Raw genomic sequence first — 19223 nt, 5'->3', positions numbered from 1 at the left:
TACTCGTTTGTCTCAATTTGTGCCGTCAACTCATCTATTTTGTTACAAATGCTACATGCATTTAGACAAAGTGCCTTTAAGATTGTTTTTTTTACCCTTTGTTCCTGCTTATTTCCTCTCTCCTTCAAATTCACTTTCTTTATTTTTGCTTGCTAATTTCAGCTTTTTTCCTCTCCCTACTGCATCTATTTTCACTTTCCCATCCCTCTGCCAAGCTAGTTTAAAGCCTCCCCAAAAGCACTAGCAACCCCCGCCGCCCTGGCACCCGCGAGGATATTGCTCCCGGCTCTGTTGATGTGCAACCCGTCTGGCTTGTACAGGTCCCACCTCCCCCAGAAGCGATCCCAAAGCCTCAGCAAACTAAAGACCTCACGCCTGCACCATCTCTCCAGCCACGTATTCATCTGCTCTATCCTCCTATTTCTGTGCTCACTAGCTCGTGGCACTGGGAGTAATCCGGGGATTACTACCTTTTACGGCCTGCTTTTTAATCTCTCTCCTAGCTCCCTAAACTCTGCCTGCAGGACCTCATCCCTCTTCCTGCCTATGTCATTGGTACCGATGTGGACCACGACCTCTGGCTGTTCACCCTCACCCCCCAGAATTCCCTGCAGCCGCTCAGTGACATCCTTGACCTGGCACCAGGGGGACAATATACCATCCCGGAGTCACGTCTGCAGACGAATAAACACCTGTCTGCTTTCCTGACTATTGACTCCCTACCACTTCCATTCTTCTTCCTCCTCCCCCCCCTCCCCCCCCCCCCCCGCCCCTGCACAGCTGAGCCACCCATGGTGCTGTGGACTTGTCTCTGGCTGCACTCCCCAGATCCACCATACCCCCACCGGTACTCAGAACAGAATACTGGTTGGAGAGCGAGAAGGACTCAGGGGATTCCTGCACTACCTGCCTAGTCTTCCTCTTCTGTCCGGTGGTCACCCACTCCCTCTCTGCCTGCACACTCTTAAGCTGTGTGGTGAACGCATCTAGAAATGTGCTATCCACGTTGCTCTCAATCTCGCGCATGCACCGCAGTGACCCCAGCTGCCGCTCAAGCTCCAAAACACGGAGCTCCAGTTGTTGCAGCCGGAGACAATTCCCGCAGACGTGGTCGCCCTGGCAACGAGAAGCACCCGGGACTTCCCACATGCCACAGGATTTGCAATCCACGGGACTGAGCTGCCCTGCCATCCCTCTAGTTGTACTTGCAACTATCGAGTAGAACTAAACTCTAAACCTTTGCACAGCCGCTACTCAGCAAACAGTGATTTAATTAACTCGCTCTCCTTAGATAATAAATATCACATACATTTACTGGCAGATCCTACTTACCACAATGCCAAAGATTTCCTACTGAAAAGAAAAAGAACAAGAAAAGAAAAATACTCACCAGTCCACCAGCCAATCACTTACCTGCTCGGCTGTGACATCACAGTTCGATTTTGATTTTTGTTTTAACTTTTTGTCCCTGCACCAGTTGGCTCCTCCGACCGCTGCTGGCCTTTTTATAGGCCTCGACCTCCCATTATTTTACTCTTTGATGAATTACCTGAGAGGTTTGATGATGGTAGCTCGGTTCATGTTGTGTACATGGACTTTCAAAATGCGCTTGATAAAGTATCAGACGTGTTAGAAAAATAATGCCCATGGGATTAAAGTGGCAGTGGCTGCGTGGATACGCAAATGGCTAAGGGACAAAACCGCAGAGCATCGTGGTGAATTTATGTTTTTTCAGACTGGATGGAGGGGCGCAGTTGTGTCCCGCAGGGGTTGGTGTTTATTCTACTATTCTGTTAGTTATATATTAATCACCTGCACTTGTTTATACAGTGTATAATTTCAAACTTTGCAACTGACACAAAACTTGGAAATGCATTAATCATTTTACGAGGCATAGTAATAGAATTCAGCGGGACATAGGCAGACTGGTGAAATTGGCAGACACTTGGCATATGACAATTATTACAGAGAAGTGTGACGTGATTCATTTTAGTAGTAAGAAGAAGCAAAGGCAATATATATTAAATGCCACAATGTTAAAGATGCGGACAGGAGCATAGGGATCTGGAGGGTTACGTATTTTATGGTGGCAGGAGAAGTTGAATATTAAAGTATGGGGATGCTTGGCTTTATAAGTGGAGGCCCAAAGTATAAAAGAAAGGAAGTTATGCTAATTCTTCATAAAACTCTGTGTAGGCCGCAGATGGAGCGTTTTGGCCAACTCACTTCACCATATTTAGTTAATATTTTGAGGCCTTGGAGAGGGTGCCAAGGAGATTGATTTGAATAGTACCATGGATTTAAAAAATCAGTTATGTGGAGATAATAGATGAACTGTAATTATTCTCTTTCGAGAAGGAAAGATGAAGGGGTGATTTGTTAAGATGTTCGAAATCATGAAGTTTTTTATAAAGTAAAGAAAAATATTTTCTATTTGTAGAAAGTTTAGTAACTAGGGGAGACAGATTTAGACCCAGACATAGCATCAGGAAAAACAAATTATACAGGGAGCTGATTTGATCTGGAAAGCATGACTGGAAAGGCTGGTGGAAGCAGAGCCAATACTATCTTTCAAATGAGAATTTCAGAAATATTTGGTGAGGAAGCAAATTGCTGGGCTATGCAGAAAGAGCAGGAGTGTGGTACTAATCAAATATCACTTTCAAGGAGCTGGCACAGGCACGGTGGCTGACTGACCTCCTTCTGTACTGTATTATTCTATGATTCTAGGAACTTTTTTTTTTATGTGGTCCCAAAAAAGAAAAATGTCTTTGGATGTTGTCTCTATGGTCTTCCAGAAAACAGTAGATAAGGTTCCGCAAAGAGATTATTAGCAAAAAAGAACTTGCACGGGATTGCAGGTAACCTTGTAACATGAGTTGGAAATTGTTTGGGAGATAGTACACAGGGAGTACAGATAAAAGGAAAATCTCTGATTAGCGGGATGTGGCAAATGTTGTTGTTAATTGGATCTGTACTGGGGTCTTACCGTTTCACCATATCTAGTAATGACTTGGATGAAAGAATTGAGAGTTTAGGACCAAGTTTGCAGATGACATTAAGTTAGCAGGCAAAGTAACTTGTGTAGATGGGATTAAAAAGCTACAACGTGGCGCTAACCGATCACGTGAGTGGGCGGGTCCGTGGCAGGTGTAGGTAAATGTGCAGCAAATGCGAGACCATCGAAGAAAAAGCAATCAAAATGTTGTCTTAATGGTGGTTGCCGAGAATCTTTGGAGGAGCAAAGGAAGTTGGGGGCCCAGGCAGAATAACACAAAGTTTGTGCAAAGGTGCAAAAAGTACTGAAAATGGCTAATGAACTGTCAGTCTTCATATCAAGCAGACTGGAATGTAAATGTGAGGAAGTGAAGCTTCATTGTACGGACCCTTGGTCAGACCCCATCCGGAGTATTGTTTTAAGCCAAGTTCACCGCACATCAGGAAGAGTATATTGGCCTTGGAGAGGGTGCAGCGCAGATTCGCCAGGGTGATACTAGGACTAAAAGTGTTAAACTATGAAGACAAGTCCATAAGTTTGGTTCGGATGCCCTTGAGTTTAGATAGTTAAGGGGTGGTGTAATTGCGATGGTTAAAATTATAAAAGGTTCGAGGAATCGGCACCGAGAAAATATTTCCCTGATGTGGAAATCCAGAACATAATGCAAGAAGGTTAATGTTGGAGCTAGGCCAGTCAGAAGTAAAATCAGAAATATGGAATTTGCTCCACCAAAATACAGTTGTAATTTTCAAAACTGAGATTCATAGATTTGTTTTAGGTAATAGTGTCAAGGATTATGGGGCAAAGTTTGGAAAATTGAATTGTGTTTCAGATGAGCTATGATCTAATTGAATGGAGGAACTGGGGCTGTGTGGTCCACTCCTGTACCTATATCCCAGCTAGTTATAGTAGTAGTAACAGTAGTATTAGTGTAATATTAGTGCTAATAGTTCTGGTAGTAGGAATAGCACTATCAGTAGTAATGGTAGTCATAGCAGTAGTAATAGCAGCAGTAATAATATAATAATAGTACGAGCAGTAGTAGTGTTAGCAGCTGTGGTAGTAATAGCAGCAGAGGATTTCGTAGAAGCAGTAATGGTAGCAATATTAATAGTTCTTTTTTTTGAGCTGTCACCAGAATTCATCTTAAATCATTACAATGGTAACAATGATCATTATGACGTTATTAGTATTTATTAATATAATAAAAATAATTATTGTTATTATTACTATTTAGGTCACAGAGATCTCAGCTTGGTATCTGGGGGCTCCCGATGCTCCGGTCGGGTCGAAATTCAATACGGAGCGCAGTGGGGGACTGTGTGTGATCTTTACTTCGGTTTAAAGGACGCGAGCGTGGTCTGTGAGCACCTTCAGTGCGGGGCAGTAACCGCAACCCCGGGAGGAGCTCACTTTGGGGAGGGAACCAGCCCAGTGTGGAAGGAGAACTACAGGTGCCGGGGGAACGAGTCTCGATTGTGGAATTGTCCGGTTTCATCCTGGGATCAGTTTAGCTGCTCACATGGAAATGATGCCAGTGTCATCTGCTCGGGTGAGTCCTCTCATTCTATTCAACTGTAATACACCAACTGTACATGTTTCCCTTGAAACTGAGAGAGTCTGTGTTTGTCGGTCGAATTGACTCAAGTTAATTAGTACTGAACCAAAGCTTTTCAATGCAGCACATATGTAATCAATGAATGTTTCTGCGTTACGGTGTTTATCTCTGTCCGGGTGAATCCACAGCTTTATCCAGAATCCGCACCTGGAGCTGCTGGCAGAACCGTTCAAACAGCAAAACGGGGCAATTGCAATACAATGGTAATGCGACAATTGTATTGAAAACGCTATAAATTTTAGCAGTTAAAATTTGAAACAAAGGTATAAAATTATGAACTGGCTCCATATGCTACATTTAGAGAAGATTTTTCTACATGTTTCGCAGCCCAAAACTTGGGGCCATCAATGTAATCCTTATTAGTCAGGAAATTGCGTTAGGGAAATTGATGGGATTGAAGGCCGATAAATCCCCACGACCTGAAAGTGTGGATCCCAGAGTACTTAAGCAAGTGGCCCTAGAAATAGTGGATACATTGTTTGTCATTTTCCAACATTCTATAGACTGTGGATCAGTTCCTATGGATTGAAGTGTAGCTAATGTAAACACACTGTTTATAAAAGGAGGGAGAGAGAAAACGGGGCATTATAGACGGGTTAGCCTAGTAGTGGGGAAACTGTTGCAATCAATTATTAAAGATGTAATAGCAGCGCATTTGGAAAGCTGTGACAGGATTGGTCAAAGTCAGAATGGAATTATGAAAGGGGAAATCATGCTTGGCAAATCTAGAATTTTTTGAGGATGTAATTGGTAGAGTGGACAAGGGAGAACCAGTGGATGTGGTTTATTTGGATTTTCAAAACGCTTTGGACAAGGTCCCACACAAGAGATTAGTGTACAAAATTAAAGCACATGATATGAGGGTAATGTATTAACGTGGATAGAGAACTGGTTGGAAGGCAGGAAGCAAAGAGTAGGAATAAACAGGTCCTTTTCAGAATGGCAGGCAGTGACGAGTGGGGTATCGCAAGATTCAGTGCTGGGACCCTAGCTATTCACAATATACATTAATGAGTTAGACGAAGGAATTGAATGTAATATCTCCAAGTTTGCAGATGACACTAAGCTGGGTGCCATTTGAGCTGTTAGGAGGATGCTAAGAGGCTACAGGTTGAATTGAACAGGTTTGATGAGTGGGCAAAAGCATGGCAGATGCAGTATAATGTAGATAATTGTGAGGTTACCCACTTTGGTGGCTAAAAAAGAAAGGCAGAATTTTATCTGAATGGTGGCAGATTAGGCAAAGGGGAGGTGCAAAAAGACCTGGGTGTCACGGTACATCAGTCAGTGAAAGTTGGCATGCAGGTACTGCACGCGATGAAGTAGACAAATGGCATGTTGGACTTCACAGCGAGAGGAACTTAGTATAGGAGCAGTGAGGTCTTGCTGCTGTTCTATGGGGCCTTGGTGAGGCCTCACCTTGAATATTGTCTGCAGTTTTGGTCTCCTAATCTGAGGAAGGACATTATTGCTATTGAGGGAGTGCAGCGAAGGTTCACCAGACTGATTCCTGTGATAGCAGGACTGAAATAAGAAGCAAGATGGGATCGACTAGGCTTATATTCACTGGAATTTAGAGCAATGAGAGGGGATCTCATCGAAACATTTACAATTCTGACCAGATTGGACAGGTTAGATGCAGGAAGAATGTTCCCACTGTTGGGGTAGCTCAGAACCAGTGGTCACAGTCTAAGGATAAGTGGTAAGCCATTTTGGACCGAGATGAGGAAAAACTTCTTCACTCATAGAATTGTGAACCTGTGGAATTCTCTACCACAGAAAGTTGTTGAGGCCAGTTCGTTACATATATTCAAAATGGAGTTAGATGTGGTCCTTACGGCTGAAGCGATCAAGCGGTTTGGAGAGAAAGCAGGAATGGGGTACTGAAATTGCATGATCAGCCATGATCATATTGAATGGTGGTGCAGGCTCGAAGGGCCGAATGGCCTACTCCTGCACCTATTTTCTATGCTTCTATGTTTCTATGTAAGTCTGTCACTAATAAAGCCAATAATGAATTCAGGAGAAACTTCTTTACTCTGTGAGTAGTAAGCATGTGGAAATTGCTACCACGTGGAATTGTTTGGGAGAATAGCATAAATTTATTGAAGAGGAAGCTAGCTAAGTGTATGGGAAACATAGAAACATAGAGAAAAGGTGCAGTAGCATTTGGGTCTTCGAGCCTGCAACGCCATTCAATATGATCATGGATGATCATGCAACCTCAGTGCGCCACCCCTGCCTTCTCTCCATACTCCCTGATCCCTTTCGCCATAAGGGCCACATCTAACTCCCTTTTGAATATGTCCAACGAACTGGACTCAACAACTTACTGTGGCAGAGAATTCTACTGGTGCACAATTCTCTTGGTGAAAACCTTTCTCCTCATCTCAGTCCTATATGGCTTACCCCTTATCTTTAGACTGTGACCCCTGGTTATGGACTTCCCCAACATCGGGCACATTCTACCTGCATCTAACCTGTCCAGTCCCGAAGTTTCTATGAGATCCCCTCTTAATTCTTCGAAATTCCAGTGAGTATAAGCCTAGTTGATCGCGTCTTTCCTCATATGTCAGTCCTGCCATCCCGGGAATCAGTCTGATGAACCTTCGCTGCACTCCCTCAAAGGCATGCACCTCCTTCCTCAGATTAGGGGACCAAAACTGCACACAATACTCAAGGTGTGGTCTCACCAAGGCCCTGTACAACTGCAGTAAGACCTCGCTGTTCCTATACTCAAATTGCCTCGCTATGAAGGCCAGCATGTCATTTGCTTTCTTTACTCCCTGCTGTACCTGCATGCGTACCTTCAATGACTGATGTAGCATGACACCCAGGACTCTTTCCACCTGCCCTTTTGCTAATTTGTCACCATTCAGATAACAATCTGCCTTCCTGTTTTTGCCACCAAAGTGGATAACGTCATATTTATTCACATTATACTGCATCTGCCATGCATTTGCCCATGCAAGACTGGAATCGATGTATGTGCTGAAAGGTTCGATGTAGCGTGGACCTGTTGAAATTAATCGGCTGCTTCTGGGCTGTAAATACTATATAATATTGTTGTAAATACTTTTGAATTGAAACTGTTATAAATACTTTCACATGTCATGCCACCTTTCACACTATTGCCTCTGACATGTTCATTCTCCCATTTTCTCCGTCTATGTCACATCTGCTCCGGGGATGCCTCCTTTCACACTAGTACTTCTGACATGTCTTCCTTTTTCCTCAAACCAGGATTCTCCACCGCCATGGTTAACATGGTCCTCGATAGTGTCCATTCTATTTCCCACACCTCTGCTCTCAGCCCTTCCCCTCCCTCTCAGAACCACAACAGGGTTCCCCTTGGCCTGAACTTTCATCCCACTAGCCTCCACATTCAACAGATCATTCGCCACCATTGTCACCACGTCCAGCGTGATCCGACTACAGATCACATCTACTCCCACCCCCCACTCTCAGCATTCCAAAGAAACCGCTTCCTCTGCGACACCATGGTCCATTCCGCAGTCACCCCCAGTTCCCCCTCCCCTTCCCATGGCACCTGCCCGTGCAAGCACAGGAGCTGCAACAGCTGCCCTTTTACCTCCTCTCTTCCCATTATCCTGGGCTCCAAATACTTCTTCCAGATGAAGCAGCGATTTACTTGTACTTCTTTCAATTTAGTATACTGTATTCGCTGCTCGCAGTGTGATCTCCTCTACATTGGGGATACCAAGTGCAGATTGGGTGACTGCTTTGCGGAACTCCTCCGTTCAGTTCATAAGTGTGCCCCCAAGCTTCCAGTCGCCTGTCACTTTAATTCTCCACTCCACGCCCACTCTGATATCTCCTTGGACTCCTGCACTGTTCCAATGAAGCTCAGTGTGAGCTCGAGGAACAGCACTTCATCTTTAGTTTGGGCATTTTACAGCCTTTTGGACACATTGCGTTCAACAATTTCAGAGCAGAACCTCTGACCATCTTTGGATCGATTGACCCCCACCTCCACACCCCCCCCCCCCCCAGCCTCAGCCCCCCAAACCTATGTTTTTCTTTCTTTATCTCCATTGGCATCTGGTCATTATTCCGCCATTGACTCCCTCTCTAGACTAACCTTTTTCTAACTCCTGCCATTATCATTTCAATTTGACCCTTCATCTCTTTTGTCTCTCTAATCCTCCTGCCTTTCACCCTATCACAGGCCTTCCCTTTTGTTCGTTTTCCCCTCCCCCTTTCAGTGCTTCTAAACAATGTGTTATTTTCGAACATTCGCCAGCTCTGCCGAAGGGTCATCGACCTGAAACATTAACTCTGTTTTTCTCTACACAGACGCTGCCTGTTTTTATTTCAGATTCCAGCATCCGCGGTATATTGATTTTGTGTCCGTTATAAATCCGACCGGGTTAATATATCAATCAACATACAATTCTCCACAGAGATCAGTTGTATTTTCTTTGAAAGCTCTCAGTTTTAATCCGTTGCCTGCGAGATGAGTTTTAATATCCATTACATTGAGCGCAGTATATTGAATACAGTTGGAAATACATCATGATATACATCACGGATTATTTCACGGATTTTACAGTTCTCCCGGCGCCCTGCATAAAACGTATCACTCAACCAGTACTGGCAACTAGTCCGTTATCTCAGTGCTGTCTTCATTGCAACTTCTCTCCCGTGGCTGCTCCGCGCTTTGGCACGCCGTGGGAAGCGCATTGAAACGCTCTGTCACTTGAAACTTCTGTTTGTCTCTCTCCATATTGGATAAAATGAACCGCAGCAATTTAAATGCCTTAGATCACAGCACCACGATGCCTCCCCGGCCCAGGTTAATTTTACCCGCCTTAGCCACCGGAGACTGCAAGGCATCTCTCCCAAATGTATTCACTCAGAAAAGGTAATGGCTTGGAGGATTTGCCTACAAGTCATGAGGGTAATTATTTCAGCAATGCAATCAGTATCATTCATAATAACTGTCAGGGTGAGAGGTCGTAAATTATGGGATATTTGCTTCAGTTTACCCGTTGCTCTCAATGTGTATCTTTTTGTAGATGAAGGTTGGCCGCCGAGACTGACCAATGGGGGAAGCCGCTGTGATGGGCGAGTGGAGATTTACCACAACGGCAGCTGGGGGAGAGTGCGGGACAAGCTGTGGGATATAAATGATGCCAAAGTGGTCTGCAGACAGCTGGGCTGCGGCTCTGCAGTAGCCGCTTATAATTCTTCAAAATATGGAGAGAGTGAGGGGCCCGTGTGGGTGAATGATGTCCAGTGTGAAGGAAACGAGGCGCAGCTCCGGAACTGCAGCTCATTTACATTGAATCCGTTTCTCACTGACAGTGTCGGCGTAGGAGTCCTATGTTCAGGTGAACAAATTGTTCAATGTTACAGAACCATAAAGGGGAATTCCTAATCTGATGAATACAGTGGTAAAAAAAGATCACTTGTTCCTCGTGTCTCTCCAACCAGTTTTGTAACTCAGGGGTCGAATGCAGAGCGAGTGGACGCGGCAGAACTGAACAACTGTGTGATATTGCATTGAAATTGCGCCTTCAACAAATACAAACCTCACATGGTGTATCGCCGGAGCGTATTCATGCACAAAACTAACACAGAGCCAAACAAGGATATATTGGAATGGATGACTAAAAGCTTGGTCAGATGGATAGATTGCAAGAGGGTGTCTTAATGGATTCTCTACCACAGAAAGTTGTTGAGTCCAGTTCGTTGGCTATATTCAAAATGGAGTTAGTTGTGGCCCTTGCGGCTACAGGGATCAGGGGGCATGGAGAAGGCAGGAGTGGGGTGCTGACGTTGCATGTTCAGCCTTGATCATATTGAATGGTGGTTCAGGCTCGACTGGCCGAATGGCCTGCTCCTGCACCTATCTTCTATGTTTCTATGAGAGGCGGAGATGTTTATAGAGTGGTTTCCCATCCGAGGCCGAGACGGCTAAAGGTACGGTCGCTAATTGCGAGCGGAGTAAGTGGGTGATGCACAAGGGGACAAGATATGGAGAAAAAGCAGAGGTCTAGAAATGATTAGTTTTTGAAGCAGCTATAGTGAGAGGGCGAGGCGAGTCCATTAGGATATTTGAACATGAGAATGAGAATTTAAAACTGAAGGCTTGGCGAACGGGAAAACAATGTAGGTCAGCGAGCACGGGGCTGCTGGGGAGTGCGACTTGGTGCGGGTCAGACAACAGATCTTTGGGTCAGCTGCAGTTTTATGGAGTTGCAGGACGGGAGGACAGCTAGAAAACATTGGAATATTTGGTTCTGAGGCAGGGACGGAGGTGAGCGATGAAACGGAGGTGGAAATAGGCGGGCATTGTGACGGAGATCATACGGGATTGGAAGGTCAGTTCGGCGGTCAAAGACGCAACGAGGTTACAAGCAGTTGCATTGAGTAGCAAAGGTCTAGACAGATGTGCTGGAGTTGTATTGGTATATTAAACCGTGCATAAATCGTTTGGTGTAAGTTTCATTATACAGCATCTTAATGCAGGTAGATTTTCTGAAGTTGAAATTTTGTAAATTCCATTATGCAATATATAATTCTAGGCAGATGTTCTGAGGTTTTTCTGATGTAAGTTATACTGCCCGTTGAAACGTACATCAGTACAGCCCAGAACATCTTTCTTCACCTAGATACTGTGTACTGGCAAACCAATGTTCAGGTGTTGGACTTGTGTACGTTGTCTTATGCAGGAAGCAGGTGAAGTATTAAGTAGGGATGTGAATAACTCTGTAAACTAGTAAACACCTGTGAACTTTTTGACGTGGAAGCAAGTTATCCTCTATTCGAGAGACTGCCTATGATGAACCTAGTAAGACACAGAGGTGTTTGGCGAAATAAACATGAGACTGAACTTAAAGGAAATGGGAGATGGGTGTAAATGCCAACAAACTAAAGAATATTTAAGTGTAGGGAGATATTCTGTTATATAGTTTCATTTACATGTTACAGGCGCATTAAAAACACAGATTTATTTGGCTGGAGAAGATACAGTGGGTTGTATTGAGTGATGAGGTTAATGTGTAATGGATGTATAACCCTCCTGTATTGTTGCCTAACAGAACACGTGCAGTTAAGGCTATCGGACGGTGGAGGCCCATGTGCTGGGCGAGTGGAGGTTTATTACAATGGGACCTGGGGCTCAGTTTGTGACGATTCCTGGGACCGGGCCGACGCTGAGGTGGTTTGCAGACAGCTGGGTTGCGGAAATGTATTGAACGTGACACTTCCTGCTTCTTGTCGACCAGGCTCAGGCCCAGTTTGGTTGGATGAGCTGAGCTGTTCGGGTAACGAATCGTTTCTGTGGGAATGTCCATCAACTGGGTGGGGTAATCACGACTGTGATCATAAAGAAGATGTGAGGTTGATGTGCTCAGGTAAGGGCGCTTTCAGTCTGCTCACCATCTGCAGTGTTATACGTGAGGCATCACACGGGAGATAATACATAGCATAACATACAACTTAGAGTACAGAAACAAGCCATTCGGCCCAACTAGTCGGTGTGGTGTTTATGCTGCACACCAACATCCTACAACCGTGCTTTATCGAACCCAATCTACATATCGATCTATTCCTCTCCCCTTCATGTGCTTATCTAGCTTCACATAAAAGGCATCTGTGCTATCGCCTCAACTATTTCACGTGGTCCAAGTTCCATATTCTAACCATTCTCTGGGTAAAGAACGTTCTCCTGAATTGCCTGTTTTATTTATGGTCCTTAGCTTTTGTCTCCATTAGTTTTGAGTATTGGTGAATCTGTATCATTTTGCTCCTGTAACCCATTTAGGCTCCTGTATTCCAAGGAGTATTATTCCTCCTACCAAATTGCATCAGCTCATACTTATCTATATTAAAATTAATTTGCCAATTACACGCCAAATCCGCCCGTTTATTAATGTCTTCTTGTATTTTGTCGCAGTCTTCCTCAGTATTAACTGTAGCCCAACTACACCCCACCCCCGCCCGATTTTACTGTCATTCGTAAATCTTGAAGTTGTACTTAAGATTTCCAAGTCCAAATCGTTTATATAAATGATGACTCACAATAGTCCCAGCGCCGATCATTGTGGAACATCAATTTTTACCCTCCACCAGTCTGATTAACTACCTTTAATCACTATTCCGTTTGCTGTTTAGTGGCCAGCTGGCTATCCATTCAGCTACTTGTGATCTGACTACACATCCTCTGGATTAATCATGATTCTACTTTGTGGTACAGAATCGTAGGCCATTTGAAAGTCCACGCATATCACACGTACTGAATTACACTTGTCTACTCTTTCTGTAACGTCTTCAAAGAATTCAATAAGGTTGGTCAAGCACGACCTTGCCCTTTGAAATCCGTGTTGACTATTCTTCATTATATGTTCGGATTGTAGCTGTTTTTCTATTAAATTTCTGAAACAATTAGTGACGACCAGTGAAAACAACCGGTGCAACATGTGTTGTGCAATATGAACACACAACGAGTTATCAATAGATCAAATTGGATGTTTCTTGTTTCATTGACAGAGCACAAAGAGATGCGGCTAGTGAAAGGAAAGCATCGCTGTGAGGGAAGAGTGGAAGTGTTCTATAATGGGACCTGGGGAACTGTGTGCTCCGAAAAACTGGATCTACATGATGCAGAAGTGATCTGTAAACAGTTACAGTGCGGCGGCCTCCAATCAATTCAGTATAGCACTTCGTCATTCGGAATGGGATCCGGACCCATTTGGCTCGATGAGATGGAGTGTAATTCACATGAGTCGACACTTTGGCAGTGTCAGTCAGACCCGTGGGGTCAACACAACTGTCATCACGGAGAGGATGCAGGTGTTGTTTGTTCAGGTAAGTCAACAAACCTGTCAATGTGCGGGTGTCATTCCAAACATTGAGGACTAATAGTCAGCATGTGTCTCTTCTCAATAGAAGCCCGAGTGCCGGAGGGATCCCACAGTTCAAGGGTCTGCGTTCCAGAATCTGGTTCTAAACATGGACATTCACCAGGTACTTCCTCCTCTTCATTACACCAACTATCTGACTTGTGTTCCTGGCTTGTACTAAATACATAACAATAAATGATTCCCTTTGATAGACTCGGGACAATCCTTGCGTCTGGTTGGAGGCAACACCAAGTGCTCCGGGAGAGTGGAGATATTGTCCAATAACAGCTGGGGCACGGTGTGTGATGACTCCTGGGATATGGCCGATGCCAATGTTGTCTGCAGACAGCTGGGTTGCGGCCCCGCTCTATTGGCCGCAGGAGGGGCCACATTTGCCCAGGGTGACGGAGTTATCTGGCTGGATGAGGTGAAGTGCACCGGAAGTGAATCCTTTCTGTCCGACTGTCGTTCCTCACCGCCAGGTCAACATGACTGTGATCACAAGGAAGATGCCAATGTGATTTGTTCTGGTAAGAGTCGCAGGACGTTTCCTTGTTCTGTGAACGTGACTCATTGATTTTGGAAATTAAGAACAACGTGAACCATTTTAATGTAAAATCCTAATATTTGAAGGTCATGACATATTTCTACAATATATTCTGCTGATTACCCATTCACATCTGCAGGAACTTACCATTATTAGTACTATTATTGGTATGAAGGTTAGCGTTCGTATTGGTAGCATTGGTATTATTGACATTTTCTTCGCTTTGTTAATTTTTCTAAAAAATGTGTGCGGTTTCAAATTGACTGAAACATTTTAAAAAATACAATCTACTGTTGTGATTAGGACAGGGAGGTAAAACCACCTCCATCCCTGTTGCCGTCTGCATCACCCTCGGAGTCCTTCTAATCGGTGAGCTGATCGCACTGATGGTGGTAATACAGAGAAAGTCAACAAGAAGAGGTGAGGCTCAAATCTTACAACTTAACAGACACTTCATCTCAGTCGCTTCATATAGAAACATAGAAACATAGAAAATAGGTGCAGCAGTAGGCCATTCTGCCCTTCGAATCTGCACCACCATTCATGGCTGAACATGCAACTTCAGTACCCCATTCCTGCTTTCTCGCCATACCCCTTGATCCCCCGAGTAGTAAGGACTACATCTAACTCCTTTTACAATATATTTAGTGAATTGGCCTCAACAACTTTCTGTGGTAGAGAATGCCACAGGTTCACCACTCTCTGGGTGAAGAAGTTTCTCCTGATCTCGGTCCTAAATGGCTTACCCCTTATCCTTGGACTGTGACCCCTGGTTCTGGACTTCCCAACATTGGGAACATTCTTCCTGCACCTAACCTGTCTAAACCCATCAGAATTTTAAACGTTTCTATGAGATCCCCTCTCATTCTTCTGAATTCCAGTGAATACAAGTCCAGTTGATCCAGTCTTTCTTGATATGTCAGTCCCGCCATCCCAGGAATCAGCCTGGTGAACTATCGCTGCACTCCCTCAATAGCAAGAATGTCCTTCCTCAAGTTAGGAGACAAAAAGTGTACACAATATTCTAGGTGTGGCCTCACCAAGGCCCTGTACAACTGTAGTAACACCTCCCTGCCCCTGTACTCAAACCCCCTCGCTATGAATGCCAACATGCCATTTGCTTTGTTAACCGCCTGCTGTACCTGCATGCCAACCTTCAATGACTGATATACCTTGACACCTAGGTCTCGTTGCACCTCACCTTTTCCTAATCTGTCACCATTCAGATAATAGTCTGTCTCTCTGTTTTTACCACCAAAGTGGATAACCTCACATTTATCCACATTATACTTCATCTGCCATGCATTTGCCCACTCACCTAACCTATCTAAGTCACTCTGCAGCCTCATAGCATCCTCCTCACAGCTCACACTGCCACCCAACATAGTGTCATCTGCAAATTTGGAGATACTACATTTAATCCCCTCATCTAAATCATTAATGTACAATGTAAACAGCTGGGGCCCCAGCACAGAACCTCGCGGTACCCCACTAGTCACTGCCTGCCATTCTGAAAAGTACCCATTTACTCCTACTCTTTGCTTCTTGTCTGACAACCAGTTCTCAATGAACGTCAGCACACTACCCCCAATCCCATGTGCTTTAATGTTGCACATTAATCTCTTGTGTGGGACCTTGTCGAAAGCCTTCTGAAAGTCAAAATACACCACATCAACTGGTTCTCCCTTGACCACTCTACTGGAAACATCCTCAAAAAATTCCAGAAGATTTGTCAAGCATGATTTCCTTTTCACAATTCCATGCTGACTTGGACATATCATGTCACCTCTTTCCAAATGCGCTGCTATGACATCCTTAATAATTGATTCCATCATTTTACCCACTACTGATGTCAGGCTGACCAGTCTATAATTCTCTGTTTTCTCTCCCTCCTTTTTTAAAAAGTGGGGTTACATTGGCTATCCTCCACTCCATAGAAACTGATCCAGAGTCTATGGAATGTTGGAAAATGACTGTCAATGCATCTGCTATTTCCAAGGCCACCTCCTTAAGTACTCTGGGATGCAGTCCATCAGGCCCTGGGGATTTATCGGCCTTCAATCCCATCAATTTCCCCAACACAATTTCCTGACTAATAAGGATTTCCCTCAGTTCCTCCTTCTTACTAGACCCTCTGACCCCTTTTATATCCAGAAGCTTGTTTGTGTCCTCCTTAGTGAATACTGAACCAAAGTACTTGTTCAATTGGTCTACCATTTCTTTGTTCCCCGTTATGACTTCCCCTGATTCTGACTGCAGGGGACCTACATTTGTCTTTACTAACCTTTTTCTCTTTACATATCTATAGAACCTTTTGCAGTCCATCTTAATGTTCCCTGCAACCTTCCTCTCGTACTCTATTTTCCCTGCCCTAATCAAACCCTTTGTCCTCCTCTGCTGAGTTCTAAATTTCTCCCAGTCCCCGGGTTCACTGCTATTTCTGGCCAATTTGTATGTCACTTCCTTGGCTTTAATACTATCCCTGATTTCCCTTGATAGCCACGGTTGAGCCACCTTCCCTTTTTTATTTTTACGCCAGACAGGGATGTACAATTGTTGTAGTTCATCCGTGCGGTCTCTAAATGTCTGCCATTGCCCATCCACAGTCAACCCCTTAAGTATCATTCGCTAATCTATCCTAGCCAATTCACACCTCATACCTTCAAAGTTACCCTTCTTTCAGTTCTGGACCATGGTCTCTGAATTAACTGTTTCATTCTCCATCCTAATGTAGAATTCCACCATATTATGGTCACTCTTTCCCAAGGCACCTCGCACAATGAGATCCTGGCGAGTCTCCAGTTCATTACAGTTTTCCATGGGGTGCCCCATGGTCTTGTTAGAAATAAATCGTAATCATCTTTTGGCAATTTATTCCATTGAATTTCCTGCCGGAAATATAAAATTGGAAATTTAAAGTGGATAGTTATTTAAAGTTCATCAGCCGTTACATAAGATTCCAGAAGAATTTGCTAACTGCAACAATGGAACAGCAAGTTTAATTGATCTCTTTGGGCTGTGCGTCAGTTATTATTTGTCTGTAACTCTTCCTGCATCCATTGGGTATCCGGTCCACCTCTTCAGCTTCTGGGTCCCGAAATCACTGACTGCGATCTGTCGGTCATTTTGCAAGCTTCATAAGACTTTCTGCATTCGCCAGTGATTATTGTACATCCCAACACAACTATCGCACTCATATCTCACCCACCAACACACTCCCGCCCTGTGCACACAGAACCTCACTTCTCACACTGACCGGACATGACAAAGAACCATGAGCTCCTCACTCACGGATCCAAACTGATGCTGTCCGCAGAGATCAGCCAACTTCACCAACGTCTTCAGCGGAATTCCCCGTGTGGCCCCTTAACCGAGCGAGCAGCTGGAATTCATTTCTCCTGAAACTCGCCACTTCGTCTTTCCCGAGGTCAATACAATTGGCCGCAGTCTGCTGGCGCTGAACATCAGCAGAGGCCTATAAAAGGCCACGAGAGGCAGCGGGAGTTCTTGGTCACTGAGGCGTGAGTCCGGGGATCAGCAGAGGCCTATAAAAGGCCGCGAGAGGCAGCGGGAGTTCTTGGTCACTGAGGCGTGAGTCCGGGGATCAGCAGAGGCCTATAAAAGGCCGTGAGAGGCATCGGGAGTTCGTTGGTGAGGCGTATTTGTGAAGCTACAGGGAGAAGACAAAAAAGTAGTAGAAAGAAACAGAAAGGTGACGTCACAGCCTAAGGGGTAAGTGATTGGCTGGTGATTGGTGAGTAGCTTTTCTTTTTCTTTTTTATATTAGTCAGTAACTTTTAACATTGTTGTTGCCAATTTAAGTGTATCTAAGGGTTAAGTCATGGCAGGAGAGCTCGGTCGGGTGTTATGCTCCTCCTGTACCATGTGGGAACTCAGGGACACTTCCGGTGTCCCTGACGACTACGTGTGCTGGAAGTGCATCTGCCTCCAGCTCCTGACGGTCCGTGTTGCGGAATTGGAGCTGAGGGTGGATTCACTCTGGAGCATCCACGATGCTGAGAATGACGTGAGTAGCACGTGTAGCGAGTTGGTCTTACCGCAGGAGAAGGGTCCACAGCCAGATAGGGAATGGAAGACCAGCAGGAAGAGCAGTGCAAGGAAGGTAGTGCAGGGGTCCCCTGTGGTCATCCCCCTGCAAAACAGATACACTGCTTTGAGTGCTGTTGGGGGGGATGACTCATCAGGGGAGGGCAGCAGCAGCCAAGTTCATGGCACCGTGGCTGGCTCTGTTGCACAGGAGGGCAGGAAAAAGAGTGGGAGAGTGATAGTGATAGGGAATTCAAGGGTGAGGGGAATAGATAGGCGTTTCTGCGGCCGCAACCGAGACTCCAGGATGGTATGTTGCCTCCCTGCTGCAAGGGTCAAGGATGTCTCGGAGCAGGTACAGGACATTCTAAAAAGGGAGGGAGAACAGCCAGTTGTTGTAGTACACATTGCTCCCAACAACATAGGTAAAAAGAAGGGATGAGGTCCTACGAACCGAATTTAAGGAGCTAGGAGCTAAATTAAAAAGTAGGACCTCAAAAGTAGTAATCTCAGGATTGCTACCAGTGTCACGTGCTAGTCAGAGTAGGAATTGCAGGATAGCACAGATGAATACGTGGCTTGAGCAGTGGTGCAGCAGGGAGGGATTCAAATTCCTGGGGCATTGGAACCGGTTCTGGGGGAGGTGGGACCAGTACAAACTGGACGGTCTGCACCTGGGCAGGACCGGAACCAATGTCCTAGAGGGAGTGTTTGCTAGTGCTGTTGGGGAGGAGTTAAACAAATATGGCAGGGGGATGGGAACCAATGCAGGGAGACAGAGGGAAACAAAAAGGAGGCAAAAGCAAAAGACAGAAAGGAGATGAGGAAAAGTGGAGGGCAGAGAAACCCAAGGCAAAGAACAAAAAGGGCCACTGTATAGCAAAATTCTAAAAGGACAAAGGGTGTTAAAAAAACAAGCCTGAAGGCTTTGTGTCTTAATGCAAGGAGTATTCGCAATAAGGTGGATGAATTAACTGTGCAAATAGATGTTAACAAATATGATGTGATTGGGATTACGGAGACGTGGCTCCAGGATGATCAGGGCTGGGAACTCAACATCCAGGGGTATTCAACCTTCAGGAAGGATAGAATAAAAGGAAAAGGAGGTGGGGTAGCATTGCTGGTTAAAGAGGAAATTAATGC

At 44.9% G+C, this 19223-nt stretch overlaps 1 protein-coding gene across 1 annotated transcript in view; it reads left to right on the top strand.

Moving 5' to 3' along the window:
* Positions 1 to 16889, top strand: part of LOC139234645 (scavenger receptor cysteine-rich domain-containing protein DMBT1-like) — a 99473-nt gene extending 82584 nt beyond the window's left edge. The window contains exons 6-13 of the mRNA XM_070865330.1: positions 4236 to 4550; positions 9656 to 9970; positions 11684 to 11998; positions 13134 to 13451; positions 13533 to 13610; positions 13699 to 14016; positions 14337 to 14453; positions 16768 to 16889. Of these exons, the coding sequence (XP_070721431.1) occupies positions 4236 to 4550; positions 9656 to 9970; positions 11684 to 11998; positions 13134 to 13451; positions 13533 to 13610; positions 13699 to 14016; positions 14337 to 14453; positions 16768 to 16889 (1898 nt within the window). The remainder of the gene's footprint in view (positions 1 to 4235; positions 4551 to 9655; positions 9971 to 11683; positions 11999 to 13133; positions 13452 to 13532; positions 13611 to 13698; positions 14017 to 14336; positions 14454 to 16767) is intronic.
* Positions 16890 to 19223: the final 2334 nt, after the last annotated feature.

Source organism: Pristiophorus japonicus, chromosome 22, assembly GCF_044704955.1.
Source record: "Pristiophorus japonicus isolate sPriJap1 chromosome 22, sPriJap1.hap1, whole genome shotgun sequence".
Lineage (NCBI taxonomy): Eukaryota > Metazoa > Chordata > Chondrichthyes > Pristiophoridae > Pristiophorus > Pristiophorus japonicus.
The sequence above is the reverse complement of the archived record's forward strand: the minus strand, read 5'-3'. Positions and strand labels throughout refer to the sequence as shown.